This window comes from Falco punctatus (assembly GCF_963210335.1).
Source record: "Falco punctatus genome assembly, chromosome: 11".
NCBI classification, from domain to species: domain Eukaryota; kingdom Metazoa; phylum Chordata; class Aves; order Falconiformes; family Falconidae; genus Falco; species Falco punctatus.
Genome location: NC_137591.1, coordinates 26,209,091 through 26,223,622, shown reverse-complemented (window position 1 = coordinate 26,223,622; position 14,532 = coordinate 26,209,091). Strand labels below are relative to the sequence as shown.

The following is a 14,532-nucleotide window of genomic DNA, read 5'->3' as shown; positions in this document are numbered from 1 at the left end:
ATGGTCAAATTAGCTGGAACAAGGTCTCCAGATAAGATAAAGCTGTGATTTGCAGAGGGGGCTGTTCTCTGTTGGTGTCAGCTAGGTTGTTTCCAGGCTATGAAAACCTCCCTTTGAAGCCATGCTTGGGTTGGTAGCTGGTTTTGCTGAAGACACCGCCCCTGCCCCTCTCCTGCTGCTCCCTGGAGCTGCTGCCTGCTCCCTGCCCCTCCTCGTGTCCACAGGCACGGCACCACGGGCAGCATCCCGCTGCACAGGTGTGAGCTTGCTGCTGCTCTGGAATGGCTCACAGATAGTTGCAGCTTGGTTTTGGCTCCCGGGGGGACCCCAGATGGCAGAAGGCGTGGTGACCTCAAACATCGGGCTGCCGCAGTGTTCCCAGCCAGCTCCCTCCAGCACAGGCTGGCGGGGGCTTGGTTTATTGCCCTGCTGCGGCATCTTGATGGGTTTCACACACCAGCTTCCAGAGTGTTTATGGACTCACTCCCCGTAAAAGGAGAAAGAGGCCGCATCCTGCGGGGTCCCGAGCTGCTGCCGTGATCCGGGAGCACCTGCAGCCCTTCCTCTCTCTCTGCTGGGGGCCCTCTGCTTTGCTGCGCTGCCTTGCTGCTGTGAGCGCCTGCTGATCAATGGGGCAAGAGTGGGGTAGCGGTGATAGGCAGGATGCTTGCATGGCTCTGGTGCGGTGTAGAAATGGGGGCTGCTGTCCTGCAGCAGCCTTCACCCTGATATTGGCTCACTGTAATGCCCCATAGCTTTGCGTGGTGCACCAGCACACAATTTGGCTCACCCCTTGGTGAAGTGGGCCGGGGTAGCCCAAGGTGTATGCATCCCCACGGCAGGGCTGGCTGGGCTAAAGCACGGGCCGTGGGGGCGGACATCAGGCATATGGCCCCACGTGGGCAGGGCTGGCAAAGAGCGGTGCATGGCTCGGTGGTGCCTGCTTTGTGAGAGCTGCCGCCGGTTTCGTGCCCGCTCTGTCCTGTGAACGGTTTCCAGTAAGTGCCTGGGGGAAGCGAGGGGAGGGGGTGGCTGGGCGGTGCGTCAGCAGCCGGGTCAGTCGGTGTATGGTGCCATGCGGGGGCACAGGCTGCCCCGGCCGGGGTGGGAGCATTCCTGCTGCAGGAGGAGGTGGGCTGAGGGGTCCACGGGGACTGGCCGCAGGGCTGGGCCAGCTGGAGGAGACCTGCGAGAGGCCAGCTTTCAGCTGCCTGCTGGCATAAAACCTGCCTTAAAAGGGAGCGCAGCTGGAGATGGCTGTCCTAGCCGGGCAGTGGCCTCAAAGCAGCTTGGCACCATGTGGGAGGGGAGGCAGGGCCACCGGAGAGGGGAGAGGACGTGCCCTGTCCCTATGTTTCATCAGGGTGCCAGCTGCACCCTGCGTGGGGTGGGGAGGGGGTCCTGGCCTTGCCCGGGCACTTGTGGGGTGCTGCGGCTTGGTGCAGGGGAAGGTGGTGTGGCTCAAATACAGCGCTGGCATGTGTGGAGTGCCTGGGCGGAGGAAGAACTGCGAGGAGGCAGGGTGGAGGTGACAGTCCTTGCAGGACACCTCTCTTTCCATGCTGTAAGACGCTGAGTGTGACTCGTGCCTTAGCCGGGAGTGGGCTTCCCAGCGATGCCGCTGCCAGAGAGGGCTGCCGAGCCTCCCGCCGAGCCCAGCGGCTTCCTTGCAGCAGCCCACCAAGAGGGGGTCCCCAGCCAGTGGTGGGGCTGCCAGCTGGCAGGGTGAGCCCAGGACCACCGGCAGCAGCGGGGACCATCAGCAGGATGAGGGATCCCACTGGGAAGGGAGGCTGGAGCCAGGCTGGGTCAGAAGCAATCCCAACCGAACTGTGAACTTTGCTTCTGGGCACAGCTTGCTGCCTGTCCCCCTGCACCCACGGGTGGGCTCCCGTGCCGAGGGGGCCCTGTTTGCGCAGGCGAGGGGTGCCCTGCATTTCGGGAGGCAGACACTAGGCGTCCTGGCGCTGGGTTTCACCAGCCCTCATGACCTTTCCAGCGCGGCAACATGCCCTGGGGAGGATTGTTTCATACAAAACAGACCTTTGGATAGGCTTTTCATTTCCTTCACAGCCAAGTGCAAAGGAACAGCAAGTCCTCGCTCCTAATAAAATGACAACAGTCAGCGACACAGATGGGCTGCTTCTCCACAGTGAGCGCAGCCGCGTCCTGCACCCACACCATTCCTGAGGTCCTGCAAGAGAGGGGTTACAGCCCCACAGCTCCCTCCTGCTTCGCCTTGTACCCCAACCTTCCCCACGGGCGGGACACCCTGTCTGAGGGTCAGCTTTTACACCCTCTCGGGAGAAAACAGATCTGTGCTGGGAGGGGGTGAGCCCTGGTGGCCAGCACACGTGATTCTTTATCTGGGAGCACGGTTAATTGGCAGATGCCAATCACACCTCCAGCCCCACTACGAGTGGGGCTCTCGGCCCGGCACAGCACAAGCATGGGCAGGGAGCCAGGCTGCAGCAGCCTGGGGTGCAGAGGGGGCAGGGCTGCAGCGTGTGGGGCGTGCAGGGGATGTGGGGTGCCGTGGATGTAGGGGTGCAAGGGGTGCAACTGGCGTGGGGCTGCAGGATGCAAAGGGCGCAGGGGTGCAAAGGGTGATGGAAAGGGTGCAAGGGGTGCAGCTGGAGGGACTGCAGGGGGCAGGGGGTGCAGGATGCAAGGAGGGGCTAGGGGTCAGGGCCCCGCCCTGGGAGCCCCTGCAGGCTGTGCTCCGGGCGGGTGCCTCCAGCTGCGGGCGGGGCCGCACATCTGGGCGGGGCGGGGCGGGGCGGCCGGCCAGTGACTCCGGCGGGGCCGCGCGCAGCATCCCACAGCCGTGGCGCCGAGCCGAGCCGAGCCCAGCCGACACCATGCCCAAGTGCCCCCGCTGCCAGAAGGAGGTCTACTTCGGTAAGGGTTCCCTGCGCCCCCCCGGCCGCCCCTAAGCCGCGGGGACCGCGGGGCTGTCGGGCTGCTTCAGCCGGGGTGCGCCTATGCCGCACCCCACCGGGCTTGGGGTCCCCGGGCACCACGGCGCTGCGGGTCCTGGGTGCCCTGGTGTTCTGTGCCCCATCGCTGCCAGTTCTTGGGGTGCCCCAAAGCTGCGCATCCCTGCGCTGTGGGTCCCCGGCGTGCCCCGGTGTTGTGCACCCCATCACTGCCCGTTCTTGGGGTGCCCCAAAGCTGTGCATCTCTGCGCTGTGGGTCCCCGGGGTGCCGTGGGGGTGTGGGGGGGTGGCCCTTATAAATCCACCCAAGGAGGTGCCTTGCAGTGGGATGCGGGCTGCAGTGGGTACCCCCAGATTTGCAGGCGGGGCTCAGCCCTGGTTCTTTCCCACCATTGCCCACAGCCCCATGCCAGTTTGAAGCCCAAAGGCCCGGCCAGTGCAGCCTGCTGCTCTGAAAGCTGGTGCAGGCGAGTAAGCACCTTCCCAAGGGCAAATCCTGCCCTCGGGCACGTTCCTGGGTCCGTGGGTTGCCCACATTTTGGCTTGTGTGGTTTAGCATGGTGAGATGACACCGCTGGGGTGTTATTTTTAAGCCACCTTTGCAGGCTAATGGTGAGCCTTGTCGGGCTGCTGTCTGCCACTGGGCTTCAGGCAGATGTCCTCCCTCCAGACTGGGGCCCCAAAGCTCCAGGCTCCTGCCCCTTCTGGTGCCATGGTCTGGCTGTCCTGCCTGAGGGTATCTGGGGGCTTTGAGCCTCTCACCTTGCCAGCAGCAGCTGCTGGAACAGGCAGGCTCTGGCTGCCAGACCTCCCCACATCCCTGGTTTAGCTGCACCTGAGGGGGTTTGCTGGGAGCAGCTTATGTGTGCTCCCTGCTTTTTAATTTAGTAGAGATGAGGGATCTGGGAACCCGAGTGCCGTCACTGACTTCTGCTCACTCTGCCCAATTTCTGCTCCGTGCGTGTGTGTGCCCCAACTCCTACTTGGGCTCTGGCAAAGAACTTGGAGGCTCAAACGCAGGGGCTGCTCTCTGGGCCACGGAGCTGTGGCTGTTGGTGATGCCCACCCTGGGGAGGTGTGCTGGGGCTGGCGCGGGTGCTGCTGCCTGCAGTGCTGCTTGGGACGTGGCTCCTGTGGCTGGCGAACATCGCTTTGTCTAAACTCACCCTTCAGCTAGGCTTTGAGGTAGGGGGTTGGCACAATAGAGTTTGTGTCTCCCTCCTGTAACCAAGGGTCTTGGGGCACCTCATTTACCCACATGGCTTGATACCAGCAGCTACCAAGGTGCTGGTCAGTGTCTGCCTTTCTCTATGGATCTGCTTTGATCCCAACTGGGGCGAGCTGTGTTTGCCATGCCCACAGGTGTGGCAGTGCTGGGATGGGGCTGTCTGACCAAGGAGGGGTTTTAGCCCTGTGCTTATCAGGCTGCTGTTACGAAACACCTGTTGATACAGAGGCTGAGAAGGGTTCAAAAGCTGTTGGAGAACCAAGCTTGCCGCCTGATTTCTGTGCCTGCAGATAAGGAGCGCTGGCAGAGGAGGCAGAGCAAGCCTTGCTCTGGGGCACCCCAGAGCTCCTGGTGCCTGGCAGTGCTGCTCGGGTATGCCTCGGGCTGCTTTCGGCCAAATCATGTCTGTAACAGAGCAGGGGTGAGGAGGAGAGGATGCCAAGGGGACCGGGGATGGGTTTTGCAGGGCCACCACCACCTTTCCAGGGGAATCTCGCCTGCGTGGCTGAGAGCCGCTGGGGCCCCACTGCAGCGAGCCTTGGCAGAGCCCCTGCCCGAACGTTGGTGCAATGCTTATGTGAGCGGTGGGGAAGCTGAGTGCCTTCCAGAAACCCTGTGACAGGAGGGTCCCACCATGGGCCTGGCTCGGGCTCCTGAGGCTGCTCGGGGGGAGGACACTGCAGCCCCCACTGGGTTATGAGCACAGGAGACTCTTTGTCTGCTGGGAGATGGCAGCGGGGCTGCCTCGTGACATTTGGGCATTGCCCCCGCTGCCACCTCTGCAGCCGTTGGCTTGCTCTTTGCCTGAGCTGTTGTGGGTATATTTGGACTCCAAAGGAGAGGTGTTCCAGGCTGCCAAGGGCCCCCCGGGGCGCCCGCTGCCAGCAGCAGCTCAGTGCCACTGCTCAACCTCTTTTTGCAGGCGTGGGGAGAGTGCTCGGACCTGGCTCTGACGGGGCCCTGCGGAAAGCTCTGCTTTATCACTTAAGAAATCCCCAGGAGTGAAGCTGCCAATATGAAGAGCACATACGTCTGCAGAAAATACCCTCCTCCCCCACCGTGCCGCAATTAAAAGCCACCCTGTGTTCCCCCCTCTCTCCGTAAACACATCCCAGCTCCAGCAAACAGCATGTTGTCTCCCCCACAGCCGCCTGAACCCCGGCCAAGCTTCAGCCCTGCTCTGGTTTGCCGTGGTGCATGTGGAATTGGAGCGGTGGGCAGAGTGCTGGTGGCTCGTTTGTGTTGGCAGGGTGTGGCGATGGCTTTGCCTCCCTGGTTCTCACCAGCATCCCCCCCTCGCCCCTGCCAGCTCTAGTGATTGTTGGGTCTCCAGCTGGCTGGGGAGAAAGTCATCCCCTTGCCGGCTGATGTGGGAAGGAACAAGGTCCTCAGATCTTTGGAAGACAGATAGAAGTCAGCCTGTCTGCATGGATGCAGTGATGCTCACCCTGGGCATGGCACTGCTGTTTCAGATCCAGGCACCTGTGTGTTTACAGTGAGCTCCTGGGTTTGAAACATGGTGCTTTCTGTCCTGGACAGGTAGACTTGAGAAAAGCCCAGAAAAGTCCTCCCTAGGGTTGATGACAGGGAGGCCAACCTGCGAAACCTTAACTTGTTGTGCCTGGTTAGGGCCTCAACTAACCCATCTCCTTTCCGTGGCAGCTGAGAAGGTGACTTCTCTGGGGAAGGACTGGCACCGGCCCTGCTTGAGATGCGAGAAGTGTAACAAGACCCTGACATCTGGAGGCCATGCAGAGGTGAGTTTGCTGCCAGCAGGTCCCTGTCCTCTGCAGCTAGGGGCTGCAGGAAGGGTGGGATGGGCAGAGATGGAGCTGAAGGGCGGTAGGGGCTGATGCTCTTTCTCTCTCCCCACAGCACGATGGCAAGCCATACTGCAACCACCCCTGCTATGCTGCCTTGTTCGGGCCCAAAGGTAGGGCCACTGTGGCTGGGGCTGTGGGAGGGAAGGGGGCTCAGGGCTCCCATCTCTGTGACACACATCCCTTGGTGCACTCACCGTCCCGCAGTGATGCTGACCCCGCTCTGTCTCTCTTCCAGGGTTCGGCCGGGGAGGAGCCGAGAGCCACACGTTCAAGTAAACCTCAGGTTGGTGCCTCCTCTTGGAGCTCCCCTCCCGCCTCTGGCTCCGTGGGCTGGCTGGGGCTGTCCTCCCCGGGACAAGCGGGGAAGGCAGGTGTGCCACGGCGTCTCTCCGGGCTGGCTGTGACTCCCAGCCCTCACGCCAGTGCTTGGGAGAAACCTGCTGGGTGCCAGCTCCTCCTCTCTGCCAGCCCCAAGTGACTGTCACCTTAGCTCTGGCAGCGGACACCAAAGGCTTTTGCTTTGTGGCCTGTCAGCAAAGACGGGCTCTGTCCTGGAGTGCCTTTGTCCCTGGGATGTCCCTGCTCCCAGCCCAGCCCGACTTCATCTGCCCCTCTCTTCCATCCCTCTCCAGGTCTGATGGCCAGGGTTCCCAGCACAGCCTGAAGAGAGCACAAACACACCGCGACAGACATGCATTTTTGTTTTTAATTCATTCTGTACTAGACTAGCACATGAAAAGCAATAAGTAACCAAGGCTGGGGCTGGTGCGGAGAGGGGCTCCGCTCCAGGTGGAGCACTGCTGGGATGGGGGCGTTGGGACGCCTTGCCGGATAGGAAACTTGGCTGGTATTGCTGAAGGCCGCCTGGAGAGGAGACCGCACCCTTCCAGCCAAAACCCAGCCCTGCTTCTGGCACCCGGCTCTCCTGGCTGGGCTCACAGTTGTATTCTCAGTCTTTAATAAACTGAAAGATGCTTCTCCCATGTCGCTGCTGTGCTCTGTAACCGGAGTCCTGTGGGGCTCGCTTGCAAAGTGTTTGCTGCTTGCTTAAGGACTCCTGTGGCTTCTGGATCAAGCCCCTCACCGTGTGGATGGCTCCACATGCTTTTGCTCCTGGTGTGCGCAGGGTCCTGCCCTTGGCTGCCCACCCCAGGGGCTGCTTGAGCTCTGGGGGGTGAGAACAGCCCCAGGGTGCTGCGGGCACCGGAGCTTAGTGCGCCCCAAAGGAAAGAGTGGTGGGTGTCGTGCCGGTGCTTGTCCAGGGTCAGGGTCTCCCTGGGCTTGGGGGGAAGGTCCTACCCCACCCACAACCTCACTGGGTCTGTGTCGTGATGTTTGCAGAAGTCTAGAGTGTGGAGCCACCTCTTGATGCTTGTGGCTGTCATGGGGTTAAAGCAGAGGCATGCAGTGCTGCTGGACAAGGGAGACAGCTGACCTGAGGTCCCTGTGGCACTCAGTGGCCTCCCGGCCATGTCCCAGCCCCTGGCAGTGCCTGCTGGACAGCCGTGCCCATGGGCAGCCCCCAGTTCTGTGCTCCTGGATCTGAGATGGCACTTCGTAGTCCCCAGTTGGGGCAGAGAGGTGTCTGGATGGGCGGCAGCAGCCTGCCACATCAGGCAAAGCTGGTATCTGCTGCTTTCACTCTGAGTAGCCGTGTGAAAAGGCCAAGTAGGGCAGGAGGCTACTGGCGAGGCCGGGCCAGCCTCCCTCGGTAGGGAAAGCAAAGGTGCAGTATTACAAGGTGAGAGCTGCCTTGCAAGCATTTTGCTCTTTCATGTTTCAGCCTCTTTGCCCTGCTGGAAGAACAGTACTGACAGATGCAAAAAACTGTCAGCTTGAGGGATGTTTCTAAAATGGTTTCTTAACCATGTCTTTCTTTAACCTGAACCACACCATTTACATATTCAGAAATACTTTGTCATACACTGGGATATTTTTGTCTACAGTTTATGCATGCATTTCCTTAGAGACTGCTCTGCATCTTACTGTCACGCCAGCCTTCCTGGGACTTGTCCAAAACCCTCAGGGGTCAGAGGGATGTGTCCAATGTAAAAATCTTTGGTGTCAGAAGCAGCCCGATCTGATAAGCATCTTAAAACGTTCCCATGTGCTTGATGCCAAAAAGTCTCTGCACCCACTAGGCACACTTCAGTGGGACACACTTGAGCAGCTGGTGGTGCCTGGCCTCCCACCCAGTTAGCACAACAAACGCAGGCGTCCGTGTCAAAGGCAAACCCCAGCTATTGCTGGTGGGCCACCACCACACCTCCCAGCCAGCCAGGGCTTGCAGGGCCCCCTGCTCTCCCACTCCCACTACTGCCCTTGCCAGCAGCCTCCCAGGCATCCCAGCACCCATGGCTCCCGGCCAGTGAGATGCCACAGTCCTGCTCTGCATGGCTGCTGGCACCCAGCCCGCCCCTGGGGCACAGGGACCTGCTTTCCTCTGTGAAGCTGGCTTCAAAGCAAACTAGTGATATAATCTCGGCAGCTTTAAGCATGCCAGTGAGATAGAGTTTACCCTTGGGCATTAAAAATAGTGGCATACACAAGCTTGATCTTCTGCTGGATTTGTAGAAGTGTGTCCAGCTGGGAGAGGGACCCATGAATTGGGCTGCAGGTCTTTCCCATCAGGGCCCTGCACCAAAACTTTTCAGGAGCAGCTAATTCCAGGTGCAAGGGGCCAAACCAGCAGGGAGGAGCAGGGAACCACTGGGAGGTATGGAACCCAGGGAGAGGCTGGGGCAATCCAGCCGTTCAGCTGAAAGCCTTGTTCTGTGGGCAGCAGCCACAGCTCGGGCAGGAGTTAGCATGTTGCTGTTAGCAGCGTGCTGCACAGGGCTGCCCTTTGCTTTGGTCCCTGCCACCCATACCAGGTGTAGGTGTGGTGGCTGGGGATGGCTCTCCCTGCCCTGGGTGCGTGGTGGGATGTAGGAACTGAGCTGTGTGAGGTCTGTGCAGCCTCTGGAAATCTGCAAAGAAGCTACACTTGATACGGCAGCTGCCTCACTCTGTGCCGAGTGTGTGTGGGGTTAAAAACTGGGGGTCCCTCAAGCAAGCTCTGGGGACAAGCCCTTGGGTATTGGCACCCAAAAAGTTCCTTCGGAGCATCCTGTTTCTCCGCCTGCCCTGCCACAGGCACTCCCATAGAAATGGCCTTTAGTCCCAGGACTTGCTGTCAGGTTACTCCTCTCCCAGCGCGGTGCTTGTACAAGTCACGCTCTCTGCCTGCTCCATCCTCGATGCAGTGAGGTTGGGCAGTTCAGACGCAGGTCACATCTGCAAGGAGCCTTAGTCAAAGAAAATAACACAATAAATTGATTTCTTAAAACTCGCTTTGGTCTTTGGAGAGGAAGCAGAAACAGCTGTATCACATTTGGATAGGAAACCCACAGCCAAGCCAGGCGCTCCCCTCGGATGCGCAGCGAGGCTCAGCGGCGGCCGGTGGGCTGGGGAGGTGGGCTGTCAGCAGCCATAGTCTTTTCTCCACTGAACAGTAAATCTCTGTGGTCCGGAGCATGAGCTGTGCAGACAGGCAGCAGCGTGGCTTCCAGCGCAGCTCATCTGCGATGCTTTCAGCTCTGACCCCCAGCAGGAGCTGGGGAAAGGCAGGGATGATCCCTTCCTTCCCAGTGTGGCAATGTCCTGGCTCTGCTGCTCCTGCAACAGGGATGACGGTGAGAGCAGGATGCTCAGGGCAAATCCCAGCTTTTTTGGGGAAGCAGCCCAGGGATGCCAGCTCGGTGTGGCCTGCCAGATGCTCCCACCCCTACATCCCACCTGGTCAGCAGCCACAGGGGTATCGCTGCCATCACAGGGGGGGGGTCAGGGCATGACCACAGCCTTGAGGTGCCCATTTGGGACAGCAAAAGGTGCCGGGTGATCTCCAGCATGGTGATGCCCAGCACGAAGGTCTGCTGTTTCAGTGACCTGAAACGCCACGGTTGCTGACCCTGGAGGAAAGGGCTGTGCTTTCTCTGTCATTGTTTCGGAAGTTTGGTCTGAGATCAGTGAGGTTTGTGGATTGTGGGGTGATAGTTGCTATAAACACTTCATCACTGTGACAAAAAAAACACAAACAACATCCCCGTTTCTGGGGCAGCTGGGTGTGGGCGAGCCCCAGCGCCCTGGGTAGGGAAGCAGAAGAGGTTTTGGCAAAGGACAGGAAACAGGACGGGTTCAGATACTAAACTGCTGCTGTTCCCCACCCCAGCTATGTGGTTTTCTGTACAGAAGAAAAAAGGAGAAAGGGGGCAGAAAGGGGGGTGGGTGTGTGTCCTTCAGCTGGTCTGTAAGAAGTATGGGTGTTGCTTCAGCCCCCAGTGGCGGCAGGGTGCAGGCAGGAGGGGCCAGTGTGGGCTCCCTGGCCCTGCGTCTTTCTCCTAGCACAGATGGAACAGACCTTAATCCGAAGGAGGGGACAGATGTGTCCCTGAGCCTGCAGCTGGAACGGGGGATGGCTTAGGCTGGAAGCCTTGCAGCAGGGTGCTGCCCTCAGCATCGCTCCCCAGCGCTGTCCTTAGCCAAAGCGTCAGCCACAGCCCAGGGACAGGGCTGTGTCCTGCCAGCCTGACTGCGGCGGTGGGCTGCAGCTCGCAATGGGGCTAACGTGCTGGGGAGCTGGGGGGTCTGGCTCAACACTGCCTTGCTGAGATGCTGGCAGGGCCACCGACCCTCCCCTGGCAGGACTGATGTGACACCTCTGGCAGTTCCCTTGCAGTGCCTTTGTGTCTCAGCCATGCAGGCTCTGGCACCTTGGGGACACAGAGGCCCTTGCAGCACACATGCAGCCAGGCGCCTGCCGTGAGGTGGCGAGCGGTTTGTTTCCCTGATGGTGTGTTTCTGCCAATAAAGCTGTGTCCCTTTCAGGGACAGGCAGGGTGCAGGCAGGGCCGGGGGAGTGTGGCATGGGGGCTGTGGCTGCAGGGAGTTTCTGTTCTTTGCTGCGCAGGGCTCGTGGGGACAAAGCCAGCCTGCAGCTGGGTGGTATCTGGCTCACCACTGCTTCAGTTATTTTTAAGGCTGATTTGTCTTAAGCTTGAAGAGCTCTGATATCTTTTAGGTCAAGAAAGTGTCTGCCTATCTCTTAACATCTCAGAAATCTGCCTGTCTCATCTGGGCAATGGTTAAGGGGACCATGCAGCTGATGTCGAGCTGCAGGAGCTCTGCGAGCTTGCAGAGGGAGCTGGGACTTCCCTGCCCAGCTCTGCAAGGCAGCAGGTTGGGGAAGCCCCATCCCGCCAGCAGAAACAGCTTTGCAGAGGTGGTAGAGGGTCAAACCTTGTTCCTGGTGCAGAACAACATCCCCAGCAAATACTGAAGCAGCTGAAGATACTGAAGGCAGGGGGGCTCTGGAGAAGGGAGATGGCCAGGGGCATAACAAGCAGCAGATGAGACCATGAATCATGGTACTGGAGACTAAGGTTTAATCAGGGAGCAAGATGGAGAGGGGATGGGCTGTTCCACCATCACCCCACGCCTGCTGCTGCTGATCCAGTGTTGGAGAGGAGCTGGGTGCAAAGAGCCCTGTGGAGGTTTGCCAGGTCCTCGGTGGCTCTCCTCATCCAGGAGCCCATGAAAAGTTGGCATCGGGCACTAGAGCTGCATTTTACTTTCAGATCTCTTGTGTTATTTTCAAGGAAATAAGGAGAGTTTCCAAGGTAGAAGGGTGCAAAAGCTTCCCACCATAGCCCCTGTCTTTCTTCGGGCGTTTCCCTCAGTGCAGAAGAACATCAGCTCAGCTATCTGAGTAAAAAGAAAAGGGTGAAACTCCTGAGAACAGAGAATTGTGAGGTCTCAGATCTTTTTTTTCTAATCCTTCCCAATTCACTCATCATAGTGAAAGTGCAGACCTTCCATCAGAGGGCCTGAAATGCCAATGCCTATCTTAAGCATCAGACTGCTGGGAGCCGACCTTCGCTTTTGGCACTACAGCTCACACACAGGCCTATTGCAGGCAAACTCACCACGTCCAGGAAACCTGCATGCCAGCAGTATCAGCACCCCCCGCACCCATGGGTGAGGATGATGCCAGGAGGCAGCTCATGGCTCTGGGGCCAGGAGGTGCCTATCTGCAACCTGACGTGGCTGCTCTGAGCGTGCTGACGGCTGGACTACAGCAGCAGAGATGCCAGGTGGCTGGTCCAGAAGGAACCATCCCCTCCCCAGCCAGGGAGGGCTGCTTGGCTGATGGAGACATGAGCCCACAACAGATCATCATTATCATCAGATGCTGGGGCTGCTCTGTGCCTGGTGGGAGCTGTGATCCCTGACCCTTCCCCAGGCGGGGTGGGGCCCAGCACCACTGCAGGCCTACCCTGCTCTGCAGGCAGCAGGTATTCACAGCCCTTGGGCTCCTCTGCTCCTTCCTGGCAGTGTGGTGTTCGCCCTGCTGCCAGGCTGTGCCTTTTCCCGCTCGGGTGAACCTGGCATCCCAGCGAGGGGAGAGAGTGCATGTATAAAAGAGCAGGGAGGGTGTTGGGAAGGAGCTGGAAACATCTGCAATAGGAAATGGTGCAGCCTGCCTGATCTGCCCTGGGAGTGACATGCTATGGCCACCCAAAGCCTCCTTTGCGCGGGCAGGGAGAGCAGCTGCGCTCTGCTGCGGTGTCTGCTCAGCTGCTGCTGCTGCAGGGAGGAGAAGGGGAGAGGAGAGGAGCGAGGAACTTCGGCTGCCCTGAGCTGCCGGTGGAGCCTGGGAAGCACCCATGCACGGCCTGGGGACCTGGCCGGGAGACAGGCTGGCTCCTGCCTGCGCCTGCACAGGGATAAAAGCATTAAAAAAAAGTAATAAAAATAAAAGAACAAAGTGGTTGTTCTCCCAGAAGGAGAGCTCACACCTTCCCTTTGGCAGGGCTGGGCTGTGGTGGCATCAGGAAGCTGTGCTGCTGCCGGAGCGAGCAGAGATTGCCGTTATTGCATACAATCTGCATGAGGCAATGTGATGTGGCTGTCATCTCTGGCAACGCCACCAGCAGTGGGGCTGTCTGCGGCAGCGGGTTGCCATGGTGCAGGCGCAAACAGGCCTCTGGGCCCGGCTGAGTCACCCGCGGCGGAAATGACCCCAGCTGACACATGTGCTGAAAATGGTCCGCTGCGTGGCTGCACGGCATCGTGCGAGCCCCTGGAACCCAGCGAGGGTGAAGCCCGGTGACCCCTCCCCAGGAGGAGCATCCCTGGCATCTCAATATAAGCCCAGACCATCTCTTCCCACTGTGGTCCCTTTCGCTGTGCTCGCTGCAGCAGCAGCTTGCCTTGGTGCCAGGGCAGAGCTGTAGGGCCCAGAGCTCTGTTCTGCTTCCCCCTGCCATACAGGGGATCCTGGGGGCTCCCGCCAGTCTCCCGTGACCTCTCAGGTGTACACAGTGCCATCAGAGTGACACCAGCCTGTCACTGCTTGTTTGCATCTGTCCGTCCCGGTGGGACTGGGGACAGCGGAGGTGAGGGTGCCTTGGATGCAGGGGCTGTGCTGTCAGTGGGATGGCATCCCCAGCACTGCTGGGACAGCATGCTGGAGGCTGTCACACCATCACCTCCTTCATCTGTCCGCAGCACTAGGTCCATCTCTGCAGCAGGAAACCATTGCCTTCCCATCAGCTTCTCCCATCCTGGGAAAACCGCCCCGGCAGCCGGCAGAGCAGATAAGTGGGGCCTTGTGTGCTGAGATTGAGCCCCCGCTGCGCTGTGCTGTGCCGCATCGCGCCAGAGAGGCTGGGATAAGCTGCCTGGCGTCCGACTCACCCATGGCCAGGCGCCAACCCTCCGCAGCGCCAGGCATCTTGTGTCAGCTGCGCCCACGGGGCTGCGTGCCGGGGGAGCCGTGGGGCTGGGGACCAGGGGACACCAGCCGGGAGGGCAGCCAGCTTGGCTCTGGGGCACCGCGGGGCTGGCCTGGCCGGCGGGATGAAGAGGTGGCACACAGGCTCTTGGCATGCCAGCATGGCGTGCATCCCAGCTGCTGCTCCTGTGCCAGGTGGTGATGCTCACTGGCTGGGGTGCGTTGGCTGGGGGACAGGAGCCCAGAGCGGGGATGATGGGCAGAACCACCCACTGGTGTGTGCGCTGGGTGCTGCAGGAGAGCCCTTGTCTCTGCAGCGGGAAAGCAGGCAGCTGCCCCCGGGAGGAGAGGCCTAGACAGAGGAATGTGTGTGGGGACAGGGATGGCTTTGAGCAGGGTTTATGGAGTGGTCAAGAAAACAAAGGAAATTGGCTGCAGCTGAGGGTCCTCCTGCCCAGAGTTTGCAGCAGGGACGGGAAAATAGACAAGTGATGTGTCACGGAGGCACCAGACAGTGCCTGATAGCGGCAAGGTACGGAAAGCCGCGAAGGATGCCAAAGACAGCAGAGGATTATCCAGGTCCGATAAGGCTCTGGGCAATAAAAAAGGACTTTGGGCTTTTGGGAACCAAAGACAAGGAACTGTATGGAGATGCCAAACCTGTAAGGAAGGAGAACAAGGAAGCAGATAGAGATTGCTGAGCTAGAGCTGGACAAGGGATAAGGAAAATGCTTTCCAGGCCGTTAGGAATGAAGGAGGATGTGAGAC

General features: G+C 59.7%; 1 protein-coding gene and 1 long non-coding RNA gene across 2 annotated transcripts; both read left to right on the top strand.

Annotated features, from left to right (window-relative positions):
• The first annotated feature begins 2,747 nt into the window (after positions 1-2,747).
• CRIP1 (cysteine rich protein 1) lies at positions 2,748-6,973 on the top strand. Its single transcript, XM_080406785.1, has 5 exons — positions 2,748-2,901; positions 5,830-5,924; positions 6,043-6,100; positions 6,226-6,273; positions 6,623-6,973. The coding sequence occupies exons 1-4, from the start codon at positions 2,862-2,864 to the stop codon at positions 6,264-6,266; spliced, it is 234 nt and encodes a 77-aa protein (XP_080262911.1). The 5' UTR covers positions 2,748-2,861; the 3' UTR covers positions 6,267-6,273; positions 6,623-6,973.
• On the top strand, positions 2,908-5,235 carry LOC308071402. Its single transcript, XR_013931155.1, has 2 exons — positions 2,908-4,539; positions 5,090-5,235. It is a non-coding gene; the product is annotated as an uncharacterized lncRNA (long non-coding RNA).
• Positions 6,974-14,532: the final 7,559 nt, after the last annotated feature.